The 20024-nt window shown below is 40.4% G+C and overlaps 3 protein-coding genes and 1 long non-coding RNA gene across 7 annotated transcripts; 3 read left to right on the top strand and 1 right to left on the bottom strand.

The window, feature by feature from the left end:
• The first annotated feature begins 368 nt into the window (after positions 1-368).
• On the top strand, positions 369-15133 carry Elovl7 (ELOVL fatty acid elongase 7). Of its 2 annotated transcripts, none has more exons than XM_070217454.1 (6): positions 369-769; positions 11420-11557; positions 12262-12369; positions 12453-12533; positions 13477-13938; positions 14309-15133. In XM_070217454.1, exons 1-6 carry the CDS (start codon positions 767-769, stop codon positions 14510-14512), a joined length of 996 nt encoding a protein of 331 aa, XP_070073555.1. In that variant the 5' UTR covers positions 369-766; the 3' UTR covers positions 14513-15133. The 2 variants fall into 2 exon arrangements, with proteins under 2 accessions (XP_070073555.1, XP_044252219.1); XM_044396284.2 differs by lacking the exon at positions 369-769 and adding an exon at positions 2856-2909.
• Positions 15134-16764: 1631 nt separating this feature from the next.
• Positions 16765-17491, top strand: Sfp84E (Seminal fluid protein 84E). The gene is made up of 2 exons (XM_070216625.1): positions 16765-16847; positions 16903-17491. The coding sequence occupies exons 1-2, from the start codon at positions 16845-16847 to the stop codon at positions 17449-17451; spliced, it is 552 nt and encodes a 183-aa protein (XP_070072726.1). The 5' UTR covers positions 16765-16844; the 3' UTR covers positions 17452-17491.
• Positions 17492-17760: 269 nt separating this feature from the next.
• On the bottom strand, positions 17761-18668 carry Os-C. Of its 3 annotated transcripts, none has more exons than XM_017146991.3 (3): positions 18319-18625; positions 18095-18266; positions 17761-18028 (listed from the first exon to the last, which is right to left on the bottom strand). In XM_017146991.3, exons 1-3 carry the CDS (start codon positions 18406-18408, stop codon positions 17901-17903), a joined length of 390 nt encoding a protein of 129 aa, XP_017002480.2. In that variant the 5' UTR covers positions 18409-18625; the 3' UTR covers positions 17761-17900. The 3 variants fall into 3 exon arrangements, with proteins under 3 accessions (XP_017002480.2, XP_017002479.2, XP_017002478.2); XM_017146990.3 differs by having other exon boundaries at positions 17761-18040; positions 18319-18538; XM_017146989.3 differs by having other exon boundaries at positions 17761-18266; positions 18319-18668.
• A 198-nt stretch (positions 18669-18866) lies between these two features.
• LOC138913327 (uncharacterized) lies at positions 18867-19536 on the top strand. The gene is made up of 3 exons (XR_011418996.1): positions 18867-18993; positions 19278-19371; positions 19432-19536. It is a non-coding gene; the product is annotated as an uncharacterized lncRNA (long non-coding RNA).
• The last annotated feature ends 488 nt before the right edge of the window (positions 19537-20024 follow it).

Below are 20024 nucleotides of genomic sequence, written 5' to 3'. Positions count from 1 at the left end.
TATCATCGCGAAAAAGTCCCGTTCCGATACTAAGATTAACCGTAATTAGCGCCTCACTTGGGTGTGGGTGCAAAGGCAGGTGTGCGATACCCAGAATTTCGTGATTCCATTCCAAAGGGCCAAAAGGTCGCTCTCTCTCTGGCATCCTTACGAAAAACCATCAAAATGCCATTCCGGCTGCCAGAGCGAGAGAAAAGTAAGGTAGTAGTAAAATGGCCCGTACAGCCACAACAACCTGTTGCTCAGAACTTGGCCGAAAGCTTTTGACTTCGGCTCACAGGCCGCTCGCCGAAAATGAGCGGTTGGCGTCGACGCTGCGCCGGCGTCACCTACAAGTCGGTATAAAAGTAAAGCGACAGCGTGAAATCAAACTTATTTCAGTGTTTTTGATTTGAATGTAAAAAGCGCACGCTCGCCCAGTCGCTGTCCAGTTGTTGTCCAGTAAAGTCCAGCAGCAGCAGTAGCTGTTTCAGTCGCAGCATCATCAGCAGTTCCCACAAATAGTGATGTAGAAACCAAGAAACCCTATAACGATGGTCAAACTGTGTGTGCGTGTATAAACGAAATAATAAACTCTGAAAATCAAGATAAAAAACCAAACGAACAAGGATAGTGCGCTCAAAGTGATAAATCGTATGCCAAAGTTGAGAAAATCTCTGTAAATTAGCCAAGTGAATATATATTTAATACGTTCCCTTGTATTAATCGCAAGATAAACCGACTTCTAGTGCCTGAAAACAACGAATTTTATTAAAAAAAAAAGAAAATGGTAAGTAGGGGGGTTCCCATTCCCAGTGTGTAAGTGTGACTCAATGGAAAATTGATTCAACCGAAATCCTCCTTTATTAAAATGGCTATAGCCAACCAGTAATTTTCGATGCCGACCCCCAACATGCAAGCCTGACTTGGGCTTTCCATCAATCCCACAAATGACCCTTTGCACACGACTTGTGTGTGCTGTTATTAAGTAAAATATTAATAAAAAAAATAAAAACCCCAATCCCCTGTGATGAACATCCGCCAGGCAGCCGTAAAAAGTTAATTGATCACATTATTCATCGAGGAAACCTTTTGCACACCAACCATTCCTGGTTCTTATTCGCTTTCTTTGGAAATGGAAAAAAACCGACGACAGCAACTGGTTTTCGTTTTCAAGTACACATTCGCCAGCAAGGTTTTTCAATGTCTTTCTCAAATGCATTTTTGCCGACTCCGCGCAGACCTTTCGACGCTTTTCCCCCGCTTTCTGCCCCAAAACGTGAGCGTTTTCTGTTTTGCTAAAGTCATTCGCACTTGAGTTTCGCGAAAAGTGAGCACAGAAAATGCAAGTGCTGCACTTATTTCGGCGCTGCTGCTTTGTTACGTCTGCGGTGGCAGCAGCAACACGAATTGCACTCCACCAGCAACATCAACGACATCGCTCGCTGGCGGTCAAGTGAAGTGAAGGCTGGCTTTTGCTTTAGGTTTTGACCAGCTCACTAGCTGCCCCGACAACATTTCACACGGAAATGCAGTGCAGCGCTGACCTTGAATCTCGAATCTCGAGCGGGGATATGGGATAACTGGCGATCCAATCGGAACGTCGGTGAAATGATAGCTCCCCAGGGCCAGGCCAACCAACCGCTTTGCGCAGTCCGCCTTACTTATGCTTTCTGCCCATCATTGCAGATGCTGCTGGGTGTAGAAATCCAGTGATTTTCATATTCATTCAGCGCCAGCTCTGCAAATTCGAGAAAGAAAAAAATCCCAGTGGGTTTACCAATCGCCGCTGCCGCTGGCTAATGATCACTGGCATTGCACCATTTCACAAAATCCCAAAAAAAAGAGATGAAAAAAAAAACAGGCAACCCAGAAATCGAAACTTATTCAAATCTTCGAGTTGTTTTCTTCTCCTTTTTAGCCTCTTACACAATAATTATTACACCTCGACTTTATTTTCGACTGGGACTCTTGCCGCATTTTTGTGTTGGCTCTTTTGACACTGAAAAGTGCAAAGACGCTGGCGGCGAATTTAGCTAGGCCAGTTGGCCAGTTGTTTGCTAGTTAGAGCCATACACAGACAAAAAATTTTAAAAATATCATATTGATATGTGCTGGTCAATTTTACATTTTTTAAAGAATAATCTTATTTGCTTATCTTATTTTACGTTATTTGTTCAAAAAATACTAAATTTAGTTTTTTATATGATATGATAAAATATCACATTGATATTTTGGAATCATAATTTAGACAAAAATCATATCGGCTTTTTTATTGACATGAAATAAGCTAGAATTGACCCTGATTTTTTTTCAGTGTAGAGCCATAGGTACTGCCACCCAGTTGCCAAACTGCGCAGCCCCCGCTGAGTGATCATAATAAAAAAGTGTGCTTTAATCAGTCGATTTGCTTGCAGTCCCTGTGGGCCAGTTAGCCACATTAGAGAGCCAGTTAGCTTTATCGTTGGCTGCCGCTCGGCACTCAGCTGTTTTTGGTAAGAGAAAATAGGTGTAGGGAGAGCCTACCAATTGTAAATAGTAGAAAACCATAGCTAGAGCGAATAGTTAAAAGAGTGTGAGTGAGATAAGGTCTGCCGCATGTGACTGCGATCGCAGTGCACTGCTGCTCCATTTCGATTTTCGATTTGTTTGGCACCACGCGGCGTATGCGCGATTTTCTCAGCTCGCCCACTTCAAATGCTAATTGGCCATTTGGCCAAAGGTTTATCGGTCAACATTGAGAAAAGTGCGTGTGTTTCAGAAAGTTGTGTTAAAGTTAAACACAGTGTAGAGCTCTCCCTGCTGAAAACTGAGAACTGATAACGCGGGCAAAGAGAAGAAGGCCCGGTAGATAAAAGTAAAGAGACCCCAAGACGAAGAGCAGCCCGAAAATGACGATATTTATGGACTCTTATCGGCCCGTGATTGAAGTAAGTGTCATTTGAAATTCAATTATTGCCTGTTTGAGATTAGACAGGAAAGATACGCAGATACGCCGGTAAAGGTGTTAAAAAACACTAAAAATAACAGCTTTTAAATCGTCATGCAAACACGCTTGTTGGCATATTTTACAACCTTTTGAGTGGCTTTTTGCAATTTTTACAAAATCTTCATTCCCCAAAGCAACAAATAATTTATACATATTTGTCGCTTTTAATTGGGTCGATTGAGTTAATTTATTTGTATATTTTAAATTAGTTAGTAGGTCAGCCGTCTAAATACAACGAATTTTTGTTTCAACTAATTTACATTAGTGCGACTTCATGAGGGATAATGATATTCGATTCAAGGTTGCTTTTTTACGTGTCTCTTTTAAGAACTTTTTTGTCGGTGATTGAACCAAAAATAGTTATTATTGTTATTAAAGTAAATATATAAATAAATTGCACCAAAAAGGGACATACGCACTTGCCTGTGTGAAATTTTCGAATCATTTAATCCGAACACAAAGCAATTAAATAATCCACATTGGGGGGCGAAAACAATATTTAAATTAGAGGACAGAAAAAACCTGATAAGTACGTGAATGTAAAATGATTGAGCCGCTAAAAGTCATTGCTTGTTTAATTGTATGGCTAGTGATTTACGGGCCCGAGGGCAGGGAACTTTAAACAGGGAAATGGCAGCAGGGACGAAAAGCAAAGTTCGTCATTCGAATCGGAATTGTATATTAAATACCTGATCCCAGATGGTAAGGTACCATTTTTAATGCAAACGTCTAACCTGACTGGCAACATTAACGCCACATACACTTACGAAAAAATCAACATTCGCCGACTGACAGACGCAATGTAGAATGAATCAGCTAAAATATCCGAATCGAGGCTTTCAAATGGCATTTGGGGAACTCACTTACACTTACACTTACATTTACGCACATTAAGCCAACCTGTGGAGTATTTGCAGCTGTGCACTTGACTACTAACTGAGATTTTTAGTTGCAGCAAATACTGTTTACACTGGCAAAAAACTTTGAAGAAAAAATAAATATTTTAAATTTTATAATTTTGTATGCCAGCTAAAAAAAAAGAACAATCTTTTGACCATAAAAATCTGTTTTTATTTGACTCTTAACCCAATTGGGTTTTAAACAAAAAAAAATCTTATTCACATAAAATTAGGCATACAGAAAGAAATCTACATACTCGAACTTATATTGTAAATTCTCTGAAAATTGTAAAATTGTTTTTACATTTTATTTCTTCCTATGTGAATTTCAACAACTTGCAACTTGAAACGCTGCTGAATTCAGTGAGCGGAGTCAAACCGCCCCCGAGAGCAACAACACGACTTCCTTGGGGCAGCTCACATATGTGCACTCGGAAAAAAATGTCTTGCACTAATTACTGGGGATTTGGGGCCAGCGACAAGCGGGCGGCAGGTTAGCAAGAACCACATACAAGCTCGATTGCCAAATTAACGCGATTTAGTTGCTTGAAAAAGTGGCCGGAGTCAAGACTTCTCTGGCGAAACGCACACAAATGCGGATGGATGTAGGCCCCCATATATCATGTGTTGCTAGTGTGGCAAGTGTATTTGCCGCGTTTTTTTGCCCCGACTTCTGTTGGGAAATCGCCTGCGATTTCGATCGCGTGCAAGTCGCGTGCAACTCGGTGTTCGTTTGAAAGTTAAAAACGCGCGCTGCATTTTCAACTTGACCCACAACAACAGCCGGGTATCGATCATTGGGCTGTAATCGCCGTTTTACGTACAAATTTATTGTCTTATTATTTTTTTATTTTTTACCTTGTGGTGTTTTCCTTTATGGCTTTCCATTTACCGAAGATTTGTTTACGCATTTAACCAATCGTTTGGGGTGTTGCATCATCGCCTCGTCATATTAGACAAGATGCCGCTGGAGTAAAAGTCGCGGTCCGAACCTGAATGTTAACTCCAAAAGCCAGTTGCAGATACAGATACACATACATACCTCTGTTTCTTTTGATCCCCCTGTTGGCTGCGCTCAACTTGACCTATAAATTGATTTTTATGTTGCGCAGGTTCGTGCGACTGTGTTTGATTTTTCTTTGGCCCCTCCATTCAAAGCAATTTTTTCTTTAATGATCGAAAATCATTAAGTGCGACACGAGTTTGGGTCTCAGCTTCGATCGGCTCCGATCAATCCCCGCAATGCCCAAGCCCCCGATGCTAAAATCATATATCATATGGGTGCAAACCTGTTTGGCCCTTTAAATTTATCTCTTATTGCTTTTTCTTTTCGGTTGCTGTTGCTGGGAAAGTAAAAGTGTTGAGCTGGACAATTATGCGGCTCTACAAACGGGAAACCATAATTTTTTCTTACTGTGCAAATTGCTTAGTGCCGCCCTGGCAGAAGAGCCTTATATAAAAGTCGTTAAAATAAATCAAAGAAAGAGATTTGGAGATGCTAATGCTGTCACCTGTCTCTCTCGCCAGGCCAATTGCAAAAATAACAAAAATAACAAGAGAAATAAGAAGAAAAAACAAAAAATCCCAGTCAGTAAACCGCTTGGCCGGTTGGCCTTGTAAAGAAATACATACGTACTAAAAATATTAAGATTTGAACTGATGTCTGTTACTACATCGCAGCCTCAACACCTATATCATCTTCTTCTCTGCGTCAGCCGAGAGACGCTTCGCTCTTTGTTGTCTTCCCAATTATGCATTTGAAACTCAAACCCGTCAGATACTTTTTTTTCGGACACTCTGGGACGGAACTTGAAGTCAGGGGAGCGGGCGTCGGGATTTCGGACGCTTGGCTTAATTAATTGCCAACATGTTGTAAAGTGTTAATAACATTTTTGTTGTTCGATAGAGGCTGCTCTGTCGCTGATAATTTAATTGCTTTTGTCGACTGTGGTAGTCGGTGGAACTGGGCACCAGCCCACTGCAAATGTTAGCAAATATGTTTCTGTCCCCCGGCCATTTGATTTATATTAGCTTTTGGGTCAAATTGTGCAAAGCCAAAAATTTAAATGATCAAAAATGCAGCCAGCTCGTGGAATTTTTATTTTGCAAGCTTCGGGGTTCGGGATGAATGCCTTTGACTTTTTTCCACCAGTTTGAATGAATAATAAACTGTAAAAAGAGCTAAAGACGATGGCATTGAAATTGGAATAGTGGTATTAATTAGTTAAATCAACAAAAGCTAAGCGGGAATGTGAACCATAAAACCCTGAATATGTCTGGGGTTTTTTGGCCTAGATGCAGCACTGAGAAAAAAATGCGTATAAGCTGGTGATAACTTAAGGGGCTTATTTAACATAATTAAATTATGTTTTGGTGGGTTTATTGTTAAGATTAAGACACTAATATAAACTTGAAAAATTATTTAAAACAGTTAGAGTAAGATCAGTAAAATAAATATTTTATCTAGTTAATAAAAAAATCATATTTTGATGTTTTACATTTTTGAGGTGGTTTAAAAAATATAAAGCATTTCTAACTTGAAAATATAACACATTGAATTCATCCCACATTGAATTGATGGACTTGGGATTATTTTAATTTGATGACAAGATTCAGCTTTTTTGGGTGGCTATTCTTAATTGACTTGATTGAGATATTCAAATACTTGATTCCAGTGTGATTGACAGCCAGCTTGGCCGGCCGTTTGCCTTTTGCCGCTTGCCACTTGCCCAACCCAGTGAGCAGCGATTATGGCCAAAGTGGCCGTCTCACTGCCAATCGCTTATTACACAGTCACTGGCAACACATTAGGGCGACAATTTGTCGCAGGCGAGTGCGACTAAAAACAATCATTGTCCGGCAAAAGGTTCCCAGTTCCCAGTGCGGCGGCTTAGTCACTGCCTTGTGGGTCAGGCCTAGATGGGGAGTTGCTGGCGTCGATGGCGACACCGACATCGAACAATGATGATGGATATGAATGGTGAATGGTGACTGAGGAGCTTCAGCAGCAGCAGCAGCAGCCACTGCCCAAATCATGGGCACTGTAAATTTCAGCTCATTTGTCCGGCTCTCTGGACCCCTTGCGAGTTTATGGCGCATAATGAAGCGTTAAAATGTAACGCGCAACAGCAGCGGCCACAAACAACAATTACAAATGCCGCTGAACACTTTACACTTGCCGCTGCTGACGGAAGCATTTTTGTGGGTTTTTAGGGAAAGCATTTGGTGGCGATGGCCAGCGCGTGTGAACCAAAGAAAGCGAAAAAGGGTCAGCATTTGGCCAAGTGTTGGTATGCTGTGCTGTGATGCTGTGGCTTACGCAAACTGACCAAAGCCGGCTTTATGTAATGGCAAATACAATCAAATAATAGACATTTTCAGCTGCCATATTTTGCTGGGCCAAAGTCCAAACAGTCTAGCAGCTGTCAGCCACAGGAGACAGCTTGGCAAAAAAGCTAAAATTCTGGCCAAGACATCATCATCATCACCGTGAATCGGCAGAATTCGATTAGGGGATTACACAAGCTAAAAACTTTGCCCAGCGGTGTGAATCATTATTTGCCAAATATTGGCCAACCTTTTGCAGATCCACACAAAGCCCAGCGCCAATCGAAATTTTTAGAATGTATGCATATTAGTTATATACATATAGCAGATCTGTTGATTTTTACAGATACCGGTTTCCGTTTTTTTGTCCTTATTCTCTATGCTGTATTTTTATTTAATTTGCTTTGGCAAAAACAAAGTTCAACAAACCGCGCGTTGCGCGTCAAAAGTATAATTCGAGATTTGCTGCGAGCTTACAGATGGCCCGTTAATTTTGTTTACGTCCCAGCAGCTTCTATTCGCCGACCACCCAGTTGGACATTAGGTTTATTGCAATCTCAGCTTCAAATAATTCACTTTAAACGATGTTGTTTGATTTTGTGTATTCATACGAGCGTTAGGAACTTAGCTAATGTGATATATGGCATCGCCTCATTAATGCAGCCGTGGTGCGCACTACTTGAGAAGCCATCAGCAGCGATGACTGTCGAACTTTTGCTTTGCGCCCACGCCCGCGCACTTGTCGGTAGGTTCGTGTCTTAAGTCTTTTGTTTGCGCTTCGATAAAATCACAAAGCGAAAACAAGAAACTGCTTGCCAGCTTAGACATGACAAATTATGGCTTCGCATGATAGATCGAATTATGACAGATCATTGGATAAACTGATTGGCGGCGGCAGTTATGAATGAAATTCCTTTTGGTTCCGGAATCGGTCTGAACTTCCTCCTGCCACTGGCTGAAAACTGGTTGCAAAGGCCATAAAAGTCGGTTCTAACTGGAGCACCTCTCGGTCCCCGCGGAAAGCCAAAAAAAAGCAAGACATGCAGTCGGAAATGCAGCGACATAAATTGATGGAATTTTCGGACACTAAGCAGCGGAGCTAAGCAAATGCCGGCACAGAGCGACAATTAAATTTAATTGCGCTTAGTGGTCGGCTATAGTGCACTATAATGCGTGTTAAGTATACACTATTTTCCTCTTAATGGATCTCACCCAGATAGTGTGAGAAAACGGGTTTTATGACGCTCATCGCTAGTAATTTTCCTTAATCAAATGGCATAAAATATGTGAAATTAAAACACCAGCCGCTGCTGACCTACGTCAGTTGGCCAGGAAGAGCGCAATGCAAATTGCTTAATAAGTGTACTTATCGTATACAGTATAGTCTCTCGGTGTCTGGCATAATAGTGGCTTTTAATCGGTCAAATTTACACTTGATTTACACCTACGTCTTGTACTTTCAACACACGAGAAAGCTTGAAAATTACCCAAAAATGGTGCTGCACCGGAAGCAGCTAGACACTTACAAGGTCGGGATTTACCCTAACTATTAAAAGCCATATTGAATTATGAAGTACTTTAAACAAATATTTAAAAAATTTAATGTTTTCATTATCAGGCTAAAATACGTTTTTTATAAAATTGGGAAAATTAGAGAGAAATTCCATTTTCAAGAGGTTTTGGGTCTTGAATTTAAGTAATTATTAAAAATCATTACCAGATTCTCTTATTATTTTTAATGTCTTTATGATGCTTAAAAGTTTACGGAAGTTTTTGGTAACATAAATGATGCTGCCTATATGATGCAATTTGTTGAAAGTTATCACCACTTATGTCTTTTGTAATTTTCCCTATTCCGTTAGAGTATCCAAAGATTGGTCTTTGTACTTTCGGCTTTTCTCGTCCCTCCTCAAATTCAATTAACTAGCACGCACCTAAAAAAGTGAAAATCTTTGTCAGAGACTCTCTCGGAAAGTGAATCTTAATTAGATGCAATCAGCGGCGACATTGTTGAGATGCGAGGCTGTCTCTTCCGGACTTTGTGACCTGGCTAGCAGAGTCGGAAATTTTATTTCTGGGCCAGTCCATCTAAATCTGAATCATCATGGAGCTGGCCGCCATCATTGACAAAGTCCGCCCTGGGACGCTTCACTGGCTCAAGAGAATTCCCGAATTACGTCAGATGTGTAAGAGAAAATTTTGCCAGTCATTTGCCGACACATGAAGTCCGATCGCTGGAGTGGCTGAGATTTCAATAAATCTTGCAACACGGCTACTACCATGCGTCAGAAAGATGAAATGTTTGGCTTGGACGACGGTTCTGCCCGAAACCAGCAATTACACATTGCTGGCCACACCCACACAGCCAGTCGGTCAGTAAGTTCAGCTGGCGGCCTAATGGCAGACTGGGTTCATTAATGAACAAACGGCATGACGGGGCTTTCAACGCTCGATCGGCGTACTACTACTCCAAGCGAACCCCCTCCTCCTCCGCCGATGATGATTGCTGACGTACTTAGCTGGCCAGGCGACAAATGAGCATTGTTTTCAACCCCCTCCAACTGTTTGGATGTCCGATGTCTGCGTCTTGTTGGAGCTGCAAGTGCACGAGAGGCCCGCCGGCCGAGAATGATGGATGAGCAGTGATTGGCCAGTGGCGTAGTTGGGACATCTGGGTGCTTAAACTCGTATTTACGTGTTATGCAAAAAATAAACGCTCTGGGCGAACTTGGCGAGAATTAGACTAAGCCAAGATAGCACCTGCCTTGTCCACTCGACTTTTCCGTAACTCAAAACTAAGCTTTCGGACTCTCAAATTTGGCGACCAAATTACATACAATTCAGTATACATAACTCAAACATTAAAAACGCCCCGCAATTCAGACCACATGCATACCCAAGGCGATTTGTGAATTTGTATAATTATTTTCTAATAAGTCAATAAACTTTATTAGATCTCGTTACAGTAGAGGAAATTGGTTTTGGTATTGAATTGCAAGAAAATAATAAGCTAGCCTTAGTTATCTAGTGATTATATAAAAACACTACTAATTTATTAGAATTAAAATTTTAACCATGTTCTCAATTGTATTTCCGCTGAACCTAAAAAGAAATCCCCTACGGAAATGAAATTTAGAACAAGGCGGTATAATTACATATTTTTTTTTTTGACAAATTAAAACAATAAAATTTTAATTACTAGCACTTTTCTAGTTTTGCACTGCTTGAAATGTTTCCTTAATTGCAGACAAAACCAGGCCAGGAAAAGAGCTAAGACAATTGGGCTTAGAATTTTCCATTATAATTGCAAATAACTAAAAGTTAGCCGTAATTTAATAATTGAGTTATGCTGGTATCGATTTAATTGACCCAACAAGTACAGCTTTCCCAATCGCGGACTTCCCTTGACATTCCGTCGTCCACACATACGCCCCTGATTCGCTCAAATCAATTAAGTTAACCCTAACCCCTCGGTGGAAACGGCTTCAACCCCCGCTGCAATTAAGTGTAGCGTTGTTTTCCTTAATTGCCGCCAGTCAGGTATTTAACTATTTAAGCGACGATTAACACTGGCGGAACTGGTTTAGCTTTTCCTGGCATCCCCGTGGACTTCCCCCCGCCGTTCTTCCCCCGACTTCTGTGTCAGTCAGTCAGTCGGTCAGGCTGTCCAATCGTTTCTAGATTTTTTCTCCTTTGTTTTGTTATTTATCACATGGACAAGAGGCCATTGCGGATTGCAACATCGCTGCCAGCCGGCTGCACCAGTTTTTCTGCTGCATTTTTCTTTTTATTTTGATGGATATATTTTTGCGGCTAACATCGTCGAGTGCTAATCGACAATGGGAAATTACCGCTCACAAATATTATAGAAAATCACGGCTATGTTGGCTAATGGGGAGCTGCATACGGAAATTTGCGCAGAATGTTGTTTTTGCCAAAATAGTGTGGTTTTGGGTTTCCTTTGTCTTCGGGCATTGCACCATGTGTGATTTATTCGATTAATTAAAACCGAAATACAAAGTAGAATGCCCAGTATTCATAATCAATCAGTTGTCCGCCTCTTTGAACCTATAAAGCTAACTTAGACTAACTAAGACAGTGTTGCAATGGCCAACAGCAAATTTATTGATTTGACACTTGATCCAGCTAACCGGAATGGGTGAATAACCACTCCCAGTTGGTACACATGACTAATCTGTTATCTATCTGGTCTTTGCACTTGCAGGATTACCTCACAATGTTCTACGACGGCTGGCGGGATCTGATGGACAACAAATCGGATCCGCGAACACGAGACTACCCGCTCATGAGCTCGCCGTTCCCCACGATAGCCATCAGTCTGACATACGCCTATATCGTCAAGGTAAGTGGTCCCCGGGGTTTTGGATTGGGGAATCACCGATCCATAATTATTGGAGTGGGCACAGTAGGGGCAGTAGAATCGAACAAAAAAGGGGACAGAACAGAACAAACAGGGCTATTTACGCTGATTTCGTAGACCATAACTGGCAGATTCTCATCTGGTGATTATGCGGATCCTTTTCGCAAACTAGTTTCGCTTTATTGCATTGCAAAATGACTGTGAAGCCCGAGCTTGGGGTTCAGGGCCATCCAATTTGTGCGACGATCGTCTCGAAGAGCTGGTGTCGAAAGGTGACCCAAGCTCAAGCTCAGACCGCGATTATGCAAAATTGAAGAAAAGGAAAAAAATCAATTCGAAAAACGATTTCTATTTAGGTTTCCCGCTTTGCATTGGATCACATTCATAATTTTACAAAAGCATTTAACTTACTTTCACATGTCTGCTAAAATCGAGGGGGGGCGGATGCGGGAAGGGGCGGGGCGGGGAGGCGCTGTGGTTGGCCAAACAAAAGACTTAGGCAACGAACTTGTCACAAAACCAACAGACAAAGTCGGTCGCGTCGATTGATTTGATTTGATAATTGCTGCAACAGGCTTTGGCCTCTGTTTGATTATGTTAAATGACACGCGAAGACAACGGCGAGGTTTGGGCTCGGGCTTGAAGAGATGCACTTACACTGAAACTAATCAACGGCTTGTTCCCAGGTACTCGGACCCAAGCTCATGGAAAACAGAAAGCCTTTCGAGCTGCGCAAAGTCTTGATCGTCTACAATGCGGCGCAGGTTATCTTCAGTGCCTGGCTCTTTTACGAGGTAATATAAACTAGCTTTATTAAGGAAATTCCCCAGAAAAATAACCACTTATACTTATCACCCCTCTTCTCTTGCATTTATAGTCCTGCATAGGCGGATGGCTGAACGGCTACAACTTGCGATGCGAGCCCGTTAATTATTCCTACTCGCCCAAAGCGATTCGTGTAAGTATATATATTTAAATGGAAGCTCTTATATACCGCGCCAAGCAAATATACACACGTATGGCCAAACATCGGACTATAAATTTTGATTTTTAGCTTATGGCTGGCAAATAGCAAAGTTCTTTTGTTGACTGGGGCAGATTTTATGTAAGCAACCAGTTTTTAGCCACGAAGAGACAAGAAATTAGAAAAAAACGGCAATAGCGACAGGTTCTCTTATGCTAATCACAAAGAAATGGATACCGAAAGCCGGCCGGCTGTGTGGCCGGTGGATTGTGCGGATTGAGGAATCTCACGTGTGTCGCCAGGCTGGCTAAACTGGGTAAATGACCCAAAGAAAGTGGCAGTCTTAGAAAGTTGACAGGCGAAAGATTTTGCAAATCACCCATTTTTAGTTATTGATAAGCATGGGGTTTGTCCAACCGTTAGTTCCAGGGCAAACGGAATCAATCTGTCCGAGCTGAGACCGTTCTTTGCATGACAATGACCGGCTAAAATATTGGAAATGAATGAGCTCAGATATTAGTTTGGACTAGGATTTCTAGATAAATTTGTTAGAGAAAATTTGCCATAGAAAATGTAGATAAAACATCCAAAGGAAATAAAGTCCCTTTAATGCCCGAAAAACTAGTTCGACTTATCGAGACTTTTATTTAGAAAAGTTCGAGTTACGGAAGTTTAACTGTACCACCATATGGAAAAACATCAAATATAATCTATGCAAATCGATCATAAGTTCTTTGGAGACCATTAGTGGTATAGACAATATTTAATAAGGGATATTTCTAGTCAATGAATTTTATTAGGGTTATTTATATTCAAAGTGGTCCAAAAAGGTTCTGTCCAGAAAATGCAGGTGGCGCAGAATATCTTTAACTAATATTATTATATTACAATTTTATCAAATAAAAACTAATAAATATTTTGTTTGCCTTTATTTTAGACCGCTGAGGGCTGCTGGTGGTACTACTTCTCCAAGTTCACAGAGTTCTTCGACACGTTCTTCTTCGTGATGCGCAAGCGGTACGACCAGGTGTCCACGCTGCACGTGATCCACCATGGCATCATGCCCGTGTCCGTCTGGTGGGGCGTCAAGTTCACGCCCGGCGGCCATTCGACCTTCTTCGGATTCCTGAACACCTTCGTGCACATCTTCATGTACGCCTACTACATGCTGGCCGCGATGGGACCCAAGGTGCAGAAGTACCTGTGGTGGAAGAAGTACCTGACGGTCCTGCAGATGATCCAGTTCGTCCTGGTTATGGTGCACTCCTTCCAGCTGTTCTTCAAGAACGAATGCAACTACCCGATTGGCTTTGCCTACTTCATCGGAGCCCATGCGGTGATGTTCTACTTCCTGTTCTCAAACTTCTACAAGCGCGCCTATGTGAAGCGCGATGGCAAGGTAAGAATTTTGTATTTAATAGATTTTGGGTAATTACTAAGCGATAGGAAAAATGGGCTTTAAAAATTAGTTTCAACTAATAGAGTTTTTGTTATTTCAAACGGTTTATATAATCTCAATTTGATCAATACTAAAATTCGAACATACTCTCATCACGATTTTATAATTTTTTTTAATTAACAATTCAAAACCCCAACCAAATGATTTCCTGAAATAAATCTGCTTAAATGAAGTTGATAAGAACTTTTATTACTATATCTATAGTTTAAATTAAGTGTACTGTAACTAAAAAACCTGCAGAAAAAATCCCTTTATATATTGTGTTCCCGACAAATTAACAAAAATACAACTAACTTAATCTCTTTTACAGGACAAACCGGCGGTGAAGGCGAACGGACATGCCAATGGACACGTCAAGGCGCTGAAGGACGGCGATGTGGCGCCCACACCCACCCGCAACGGCCAGGCCAACGGCTTCCACAACTCCTTCTCGAAGTTCACCACGGATATGTGCAATCCGGCCCTGAATTCGTCGACGAGACAGCGCGTGCTCGTGAACGCCGGCAACAAGTGAGCCACGCCAGCCAACCAGCCAGCCAGCCAAACATGAAACACACATAAACATAAATTAATTACGCTACCAATTAAATTACCGTACATTTAAATTAAACGTAAGCATAGGGAGTCCAAGCCTACATCTAAGCCAAATCGAATTCGCATCAAGGTCAAGATTAAAGACAAGAAAACAAAAACATTATTTCATGGACAATCCATGGTGATCGCACGTAAGGATCACACATCGCTGGCAAACTGCTCTGCTCTGTCTAACGATCATTTCTCAACTATTATTATGATATATCCACATTTATCCTCCAATACTTTATGCATCCCGTCATCCATGTGCATGTACATAGATCGTTCATAGCTGCTGAGAACTTTAGTGGTAGTCTCGGCGAGTACGGCGTTCATCTAATTTTAATACCTTAATATACACCCTTTGGCGACGAGGCGATGGTCTTCAAAATTCCACTGTTCGATCGCCAAGTTTATCCGCTTTACGTATCTATTGCTCTATACTTTTGTATTTTTGGTTATGCAAGCGACGCTTTTTAAAACGTGTATATTATTTCTATGGATTGTTTTGAACAAAAGAAATGTGTTTTTATTTTATAAATAAATTCGAGATTAAAACGTAGTGAACACATTTTCTTTTGTCCTGGTTTGTTTGGGTTAGATTTCGGTTAAGGTTTTATGGAAGTGCAGCCCTGTTCTTCTCAGTTTGCAAAGTCCTTTTAGGTTGCTTTTTAGTCAGGCAGCAAAAAAAATTTTACATCAATCAATATTAACAAAATAGTAACGTTCTTTCCCTTACTTTGGTTAGTAAACTTATCAAAAAAGTAATCTACTCATCTTTGTTAAATTTTACGTGTCACCACCTAGAGTTTGTCGACTGTACTGAAAGTAAAAATAATATTTTACATACATCTTACATGTAAAATTGTTTTGTTAAACAATGAAATGGGAATACTTTTAGGATCTTCAAGATGTGTTTTTTCTTCTTATTTGCGATCGCATTGGGATCGCTGCTGAATCTGGATTATAAGCGAATTATTTTATTGTTTCAAATGTGGTTTTTAAATTGTTAAAAATCAACATTATTATTTAAGGCTACAAAGCTTGAATTTTTTTCTTTTTCATTTTTTCATTTCCCATGGGAGACATAAATATAGTGGTCCGATCCGGCTCGCTCCGATGATGAGGACTTTTGGAAAAGTTTAATCCTTAAAGCTGAGGGACTAGAAACGGACATGCGAACAGAAATACATATGCCCAAAGGAACGGGCGTTACTTAGTTCAGATTATTAAAATTATATTTTCACTAATACCAAAAAAAATTGCAATAAAAGGAAGGAGTTGTTGTCTAAAGGGTTAAATTATGGAGACATCATTTGTTTTCCCTAATTAATTAGCATACAAACTCACAAAACTTTTTAAAAATAATATTAAATCGTTCCCTTAACTGGTATTCAGATAAATTGTATAATGTATAGCGAGACCTGTTTTTCCATCTTTAATAACATTATGTGTTAAAGTTTCAATGATACTAGGACTGTTGAAATGAAATATCTTAAATATTATACAAATTACAGAAACAGCATAAGTAACAAATCCCCTTTCAGATTTGTTGAACAAAGCTACGATAAGCATTGATTGTGTGCACACTTGGAGTCGGAAAGATACTTGAGATTTCAAAATAAGGCTCAACATAAAGGTATTTGACCTTGCGATGGGGTGATACGAAATCGCCACGCCCCCAAAAGAAGTCAGAAAAACAAAGTAAAATTATTACAGGAATAGTAGGCATGTCAGGTCATTACGGTTAATGAGCAAATGCATGGGCATACATCTTCTGATGCAGTCCTTGAAAAAAATGAACCAGCAGAAGCTTGTTCTTTGAATTTATGCAAATTATTTACCAATACTTTGTTGGCAGACAGGAACATGGATACGACGCCACGCATAATTATTTCATTAGGAGCTAATGAACAGCTTCCGATCGAATCTTACAAATTACCTAGGGCCTCTTCTTCGAGGCAGTCAATTGGAAATATTATGCCCTCGATACTGAACACCGAATACTGAGAATCCTTTAAGTGCTTTCATTATCACATTTAAAACGAACATTTGTTTTTAAGAGGGTTCTACAGTTTCGTTATAGCATTCAAGCCTAAAAACAAAAAACGCAAGTAAGAAAATAAATAAAATAACCGTATTAAACAAGATGTTCAGTTGCCGTTTAATTTTATTAGTAACCCTAAACCGAAAAATTGAAATTAAGCAAAACAAAAAGCATTTAGAGATCCTCAGCTGAATATCAATTGCAATTGAAACGAAAAGCGATAAAGATGGTAATATTTGGCTTAGAGTGATTAAAAAATGGGTAGCTAATGTATTTTTTTTCAGAGGCTCTTGTCCACTGTGGTTGTTTTCTGCATTCTGATAGTCCTTCAGTGCAACATTTTAGAAGCTCGTAGGTCACCTCTCAAGGGACACTATAGAACTTTGACCAAAACAAAGCATGTTGCCATCAAGGGCAGAACTAATGGAACGGCTGTGGCAACAGAAAAACCTAAATCGGGCAATCATACTAACGGAACGGCAGTGAAAGTGGATAAACTTAAATTGGGCGATCGTATGGAAAAGATGTACAGTCACTGCCAAGAAATATTTAAAGAGAAGAATTTAGTTAGCCACGTTATTCGTGGCATGATCGGAGGAATTTTGGATCGGCTTCATGAGCTGTGTGTGGACAAACCCATTCACCCACTCATTCACAGAGTCTTCACGGAAACACTTATATGCGGTGGGAGTCTGTCGGAAGCCGTCGACAGCGTCATTGACATTTTATTTGGGCAAAGTGAAAGAAATTGCAGGGAAAGACCTGGATTCCGCAGCGTATTTGTTTTAACTAGTGCGGAAAATGAAGTAGTGGAGACGAAGCATATAAAATAAAACCGCATTTCGATGGCGAGAATAAATAATATTATGTAAACCAATGATTTTGAAATTTGCAAATAAGTCATGCTGTCCCAATGAGTTCAGTATAACAATGATTTTGAATGCCCAACGGATTTAATTATGTAAAGACGTATTTTTTCAAACTTTATTTTCTTTTTTAAAGGGTGATATTTGTAATATCGCGAAATTTAGTATTTGAATTTCTGATATCTTTGTTAATAAATAATATCTTTTGAACCAATAAAGATACCTGAATATTTTCACTGAGATAATTGTTGTTGAAATCAGGAGTACTCTATACTCTATAAGCAAATTCATTTTTTTTTTAAGAAACTCATGAAACCAAACGATGTTCTAGTCTAATTCACTTGTAAAACATCCTTTATCCAGATACCAAACGAATTCCGGTTCAGCTCCTCCACTTTGTGCCCCTATTATGTTGGCTATTCGTTCTTTTCGGTGGCAAACGATTCCAATCCGGGACTGAAGTTTTTAAGGAACTGCAGGGATCTGGCGAATCGATCGCCGGCTTCATCCACGCTGGGGAGAACAGCCTCCACCAGGATCGGGACTATTTGCTCGCCTACGGATTGAAAAAGCTCAGCGATCTTGATTATGGTGGCCGGATCTGGCAAACCTGGAATGACGGCTCGAGCCAATGGCGTGTTGTCCGTGTTCACCTCCCGCCGCCTGCGCCTGTTCTCTTCCGAATCCTCGACTGTCTCCTCGGAGGATGAGTCATCGTCATCGCCCTCGCCTTCCTGCTTGATCACCACCTCTGTTTCCTCGCCGGCCACTGTGATCACATCCTGGTAATGGAAGACAACAATCAGATTTGAATTGATTATCCTCGTTAGTCACCTGTGGCCTGGCCTGCGTTTGGGTCACCACTTGGAGCAGCACCAGCAGGAATCCGGAGAGCAGCAGCTGTCGTACCATGTGGAAGCCCATTTTGTCAAGTTGATATTAAGCCAACTCGATTCTGCCATATATATAGCTCCCACTTAATAGGCTAATGACACTTGCATGTCGCTTAATCGGCCAAAGGTAATGCAGGGTAATGCAGAAATTGATCAATTTCTGTGTGGCCCAGCTACACTAATTTAAGTTCTGGCCGGTAACCTTGTGGAGTCGGCAGACTCTTCTTCAAACACCCGGCAACTCAGCAGATTTTTTTGGCCAGGAATGCGCCGACGAGTGCACTTTTTCTCTGGTCTGGCGGGGCGGCTATCCGCAAAACCCGATCCACCAACTTGGCAGTTGGACAAGCGAGAGAGTTCAGGTAAGCTGCCACGCAGACAGGTAGTTTTTGGGCCCGGCTCAATCGCCGCAGGCCATAAATCGTACTTACGCACACGGAACGCGTTTCGTTCACAGGTATAATTAAATCAAATTCGAGGAGCGATTCCGATCGGGGGCTGTGCCTCTGGGAGCGATGCACTGCCAGCGCAAAAATGCAGCTTTAGTCGCGACTCAGAGCTCTTGTCGGACAGGTCACAGTGAAAGATACGAGCCAGTGCCAAAAATTCGCCCAAAGTAAATAGTTGTTTTTGAAAAGGCTTAGATAATATTTTATTTTCTAAGCTGAGTGTTAAAAAAAGTTTTTATGATCAAGTGTGTAATCTATTGTCATCCCGAACAAGCTAATTGAATAATTAATCTAAACTTTAAACAATATAATAACAACAATTTATAAAATTAAAAAACTATATTGTTATAAATCTACTAAAATGGTTTCATTTATTTATTAGCGAATTCATAGTGTTTCTTTTCTTGTTAATTTCCTTAAATACTTAAAACAAATTAAATTTTATTTGCAGAAATAAACTAAGAAACTTAAGGAAAACTAAAGAAAAAACCATTGCCATGAATCTACTTTCACGATTAAAACTTTTTGGTGGAGGTGCCAGTAAAGTAAGTAGAGCCAATTAGAGCTGTTTCATGTTTTAAAGCTTATAAACACTAATGTTTCAGAACTCCGTCACACTTCCAGCGACTGGTAAGTTTCTCTGAACCAGCAATTTCAATTTCGCGCCATTCAGTTTCGTAGCAAATGGCTTTTGTAAGACTACTTGAAACCACCCCGAAATGTTCGGAAAAATATTAAACGAGGACGGAAGCTAACTTCGGCAAGCCGAAGTTTTAATACCCTTGCAGATTTTACGAATTAAAACTTGACTAGACTAGCAACATAAATTAATAAACAACAAAATATTTTATAATTGAAAAAATACAATTTTAAAATTTTTCACCCTATTGTTCCTATGGGAGCTATAGGATATAGACGCCCGATCGGCACGCGCGCTTACCCTGATCAAGGTACGCACAAAAAAATACGATTTGGAAAGTTTCATGGGAATAGCTAATATTTTGCGCGAAATATCCTGAAAAACGTCAAATTTTGACCGATTTCACCCTATTGTTCCTATTGGAGCTATAAGATATAGACGTCCGATCGGCACGCGCTTTTACCCTGATCAAGGTACGCACAAAAAAATACGATTTGGAAAGATTCATGCCAATAGCTCTTACACTGAGCGAAATATCTTCATTTTTGTGAAAGCTAT

The sequence above is a fragment of the Drosophila takahashii genome, chromosome 3R, assembly GCF_030179915.1.
Source record: "Drosophila takahashii strain IR98-3 E-12201 chromosome 3R, DtakHiC1v2, whole genome shotgun sequence".
Taxonomy (NCBI): Eukaryota; Metazoa; Arthropoda; class Insecta; order Diptera; family Drosophilidae; genus Drosophila; species Drosophila takahashii.
The sequence above is the reverse complement of the archived record's forward strand: the minus strand, read 5'-3'. Positions and strand labels throughout refer to the sequence as shown.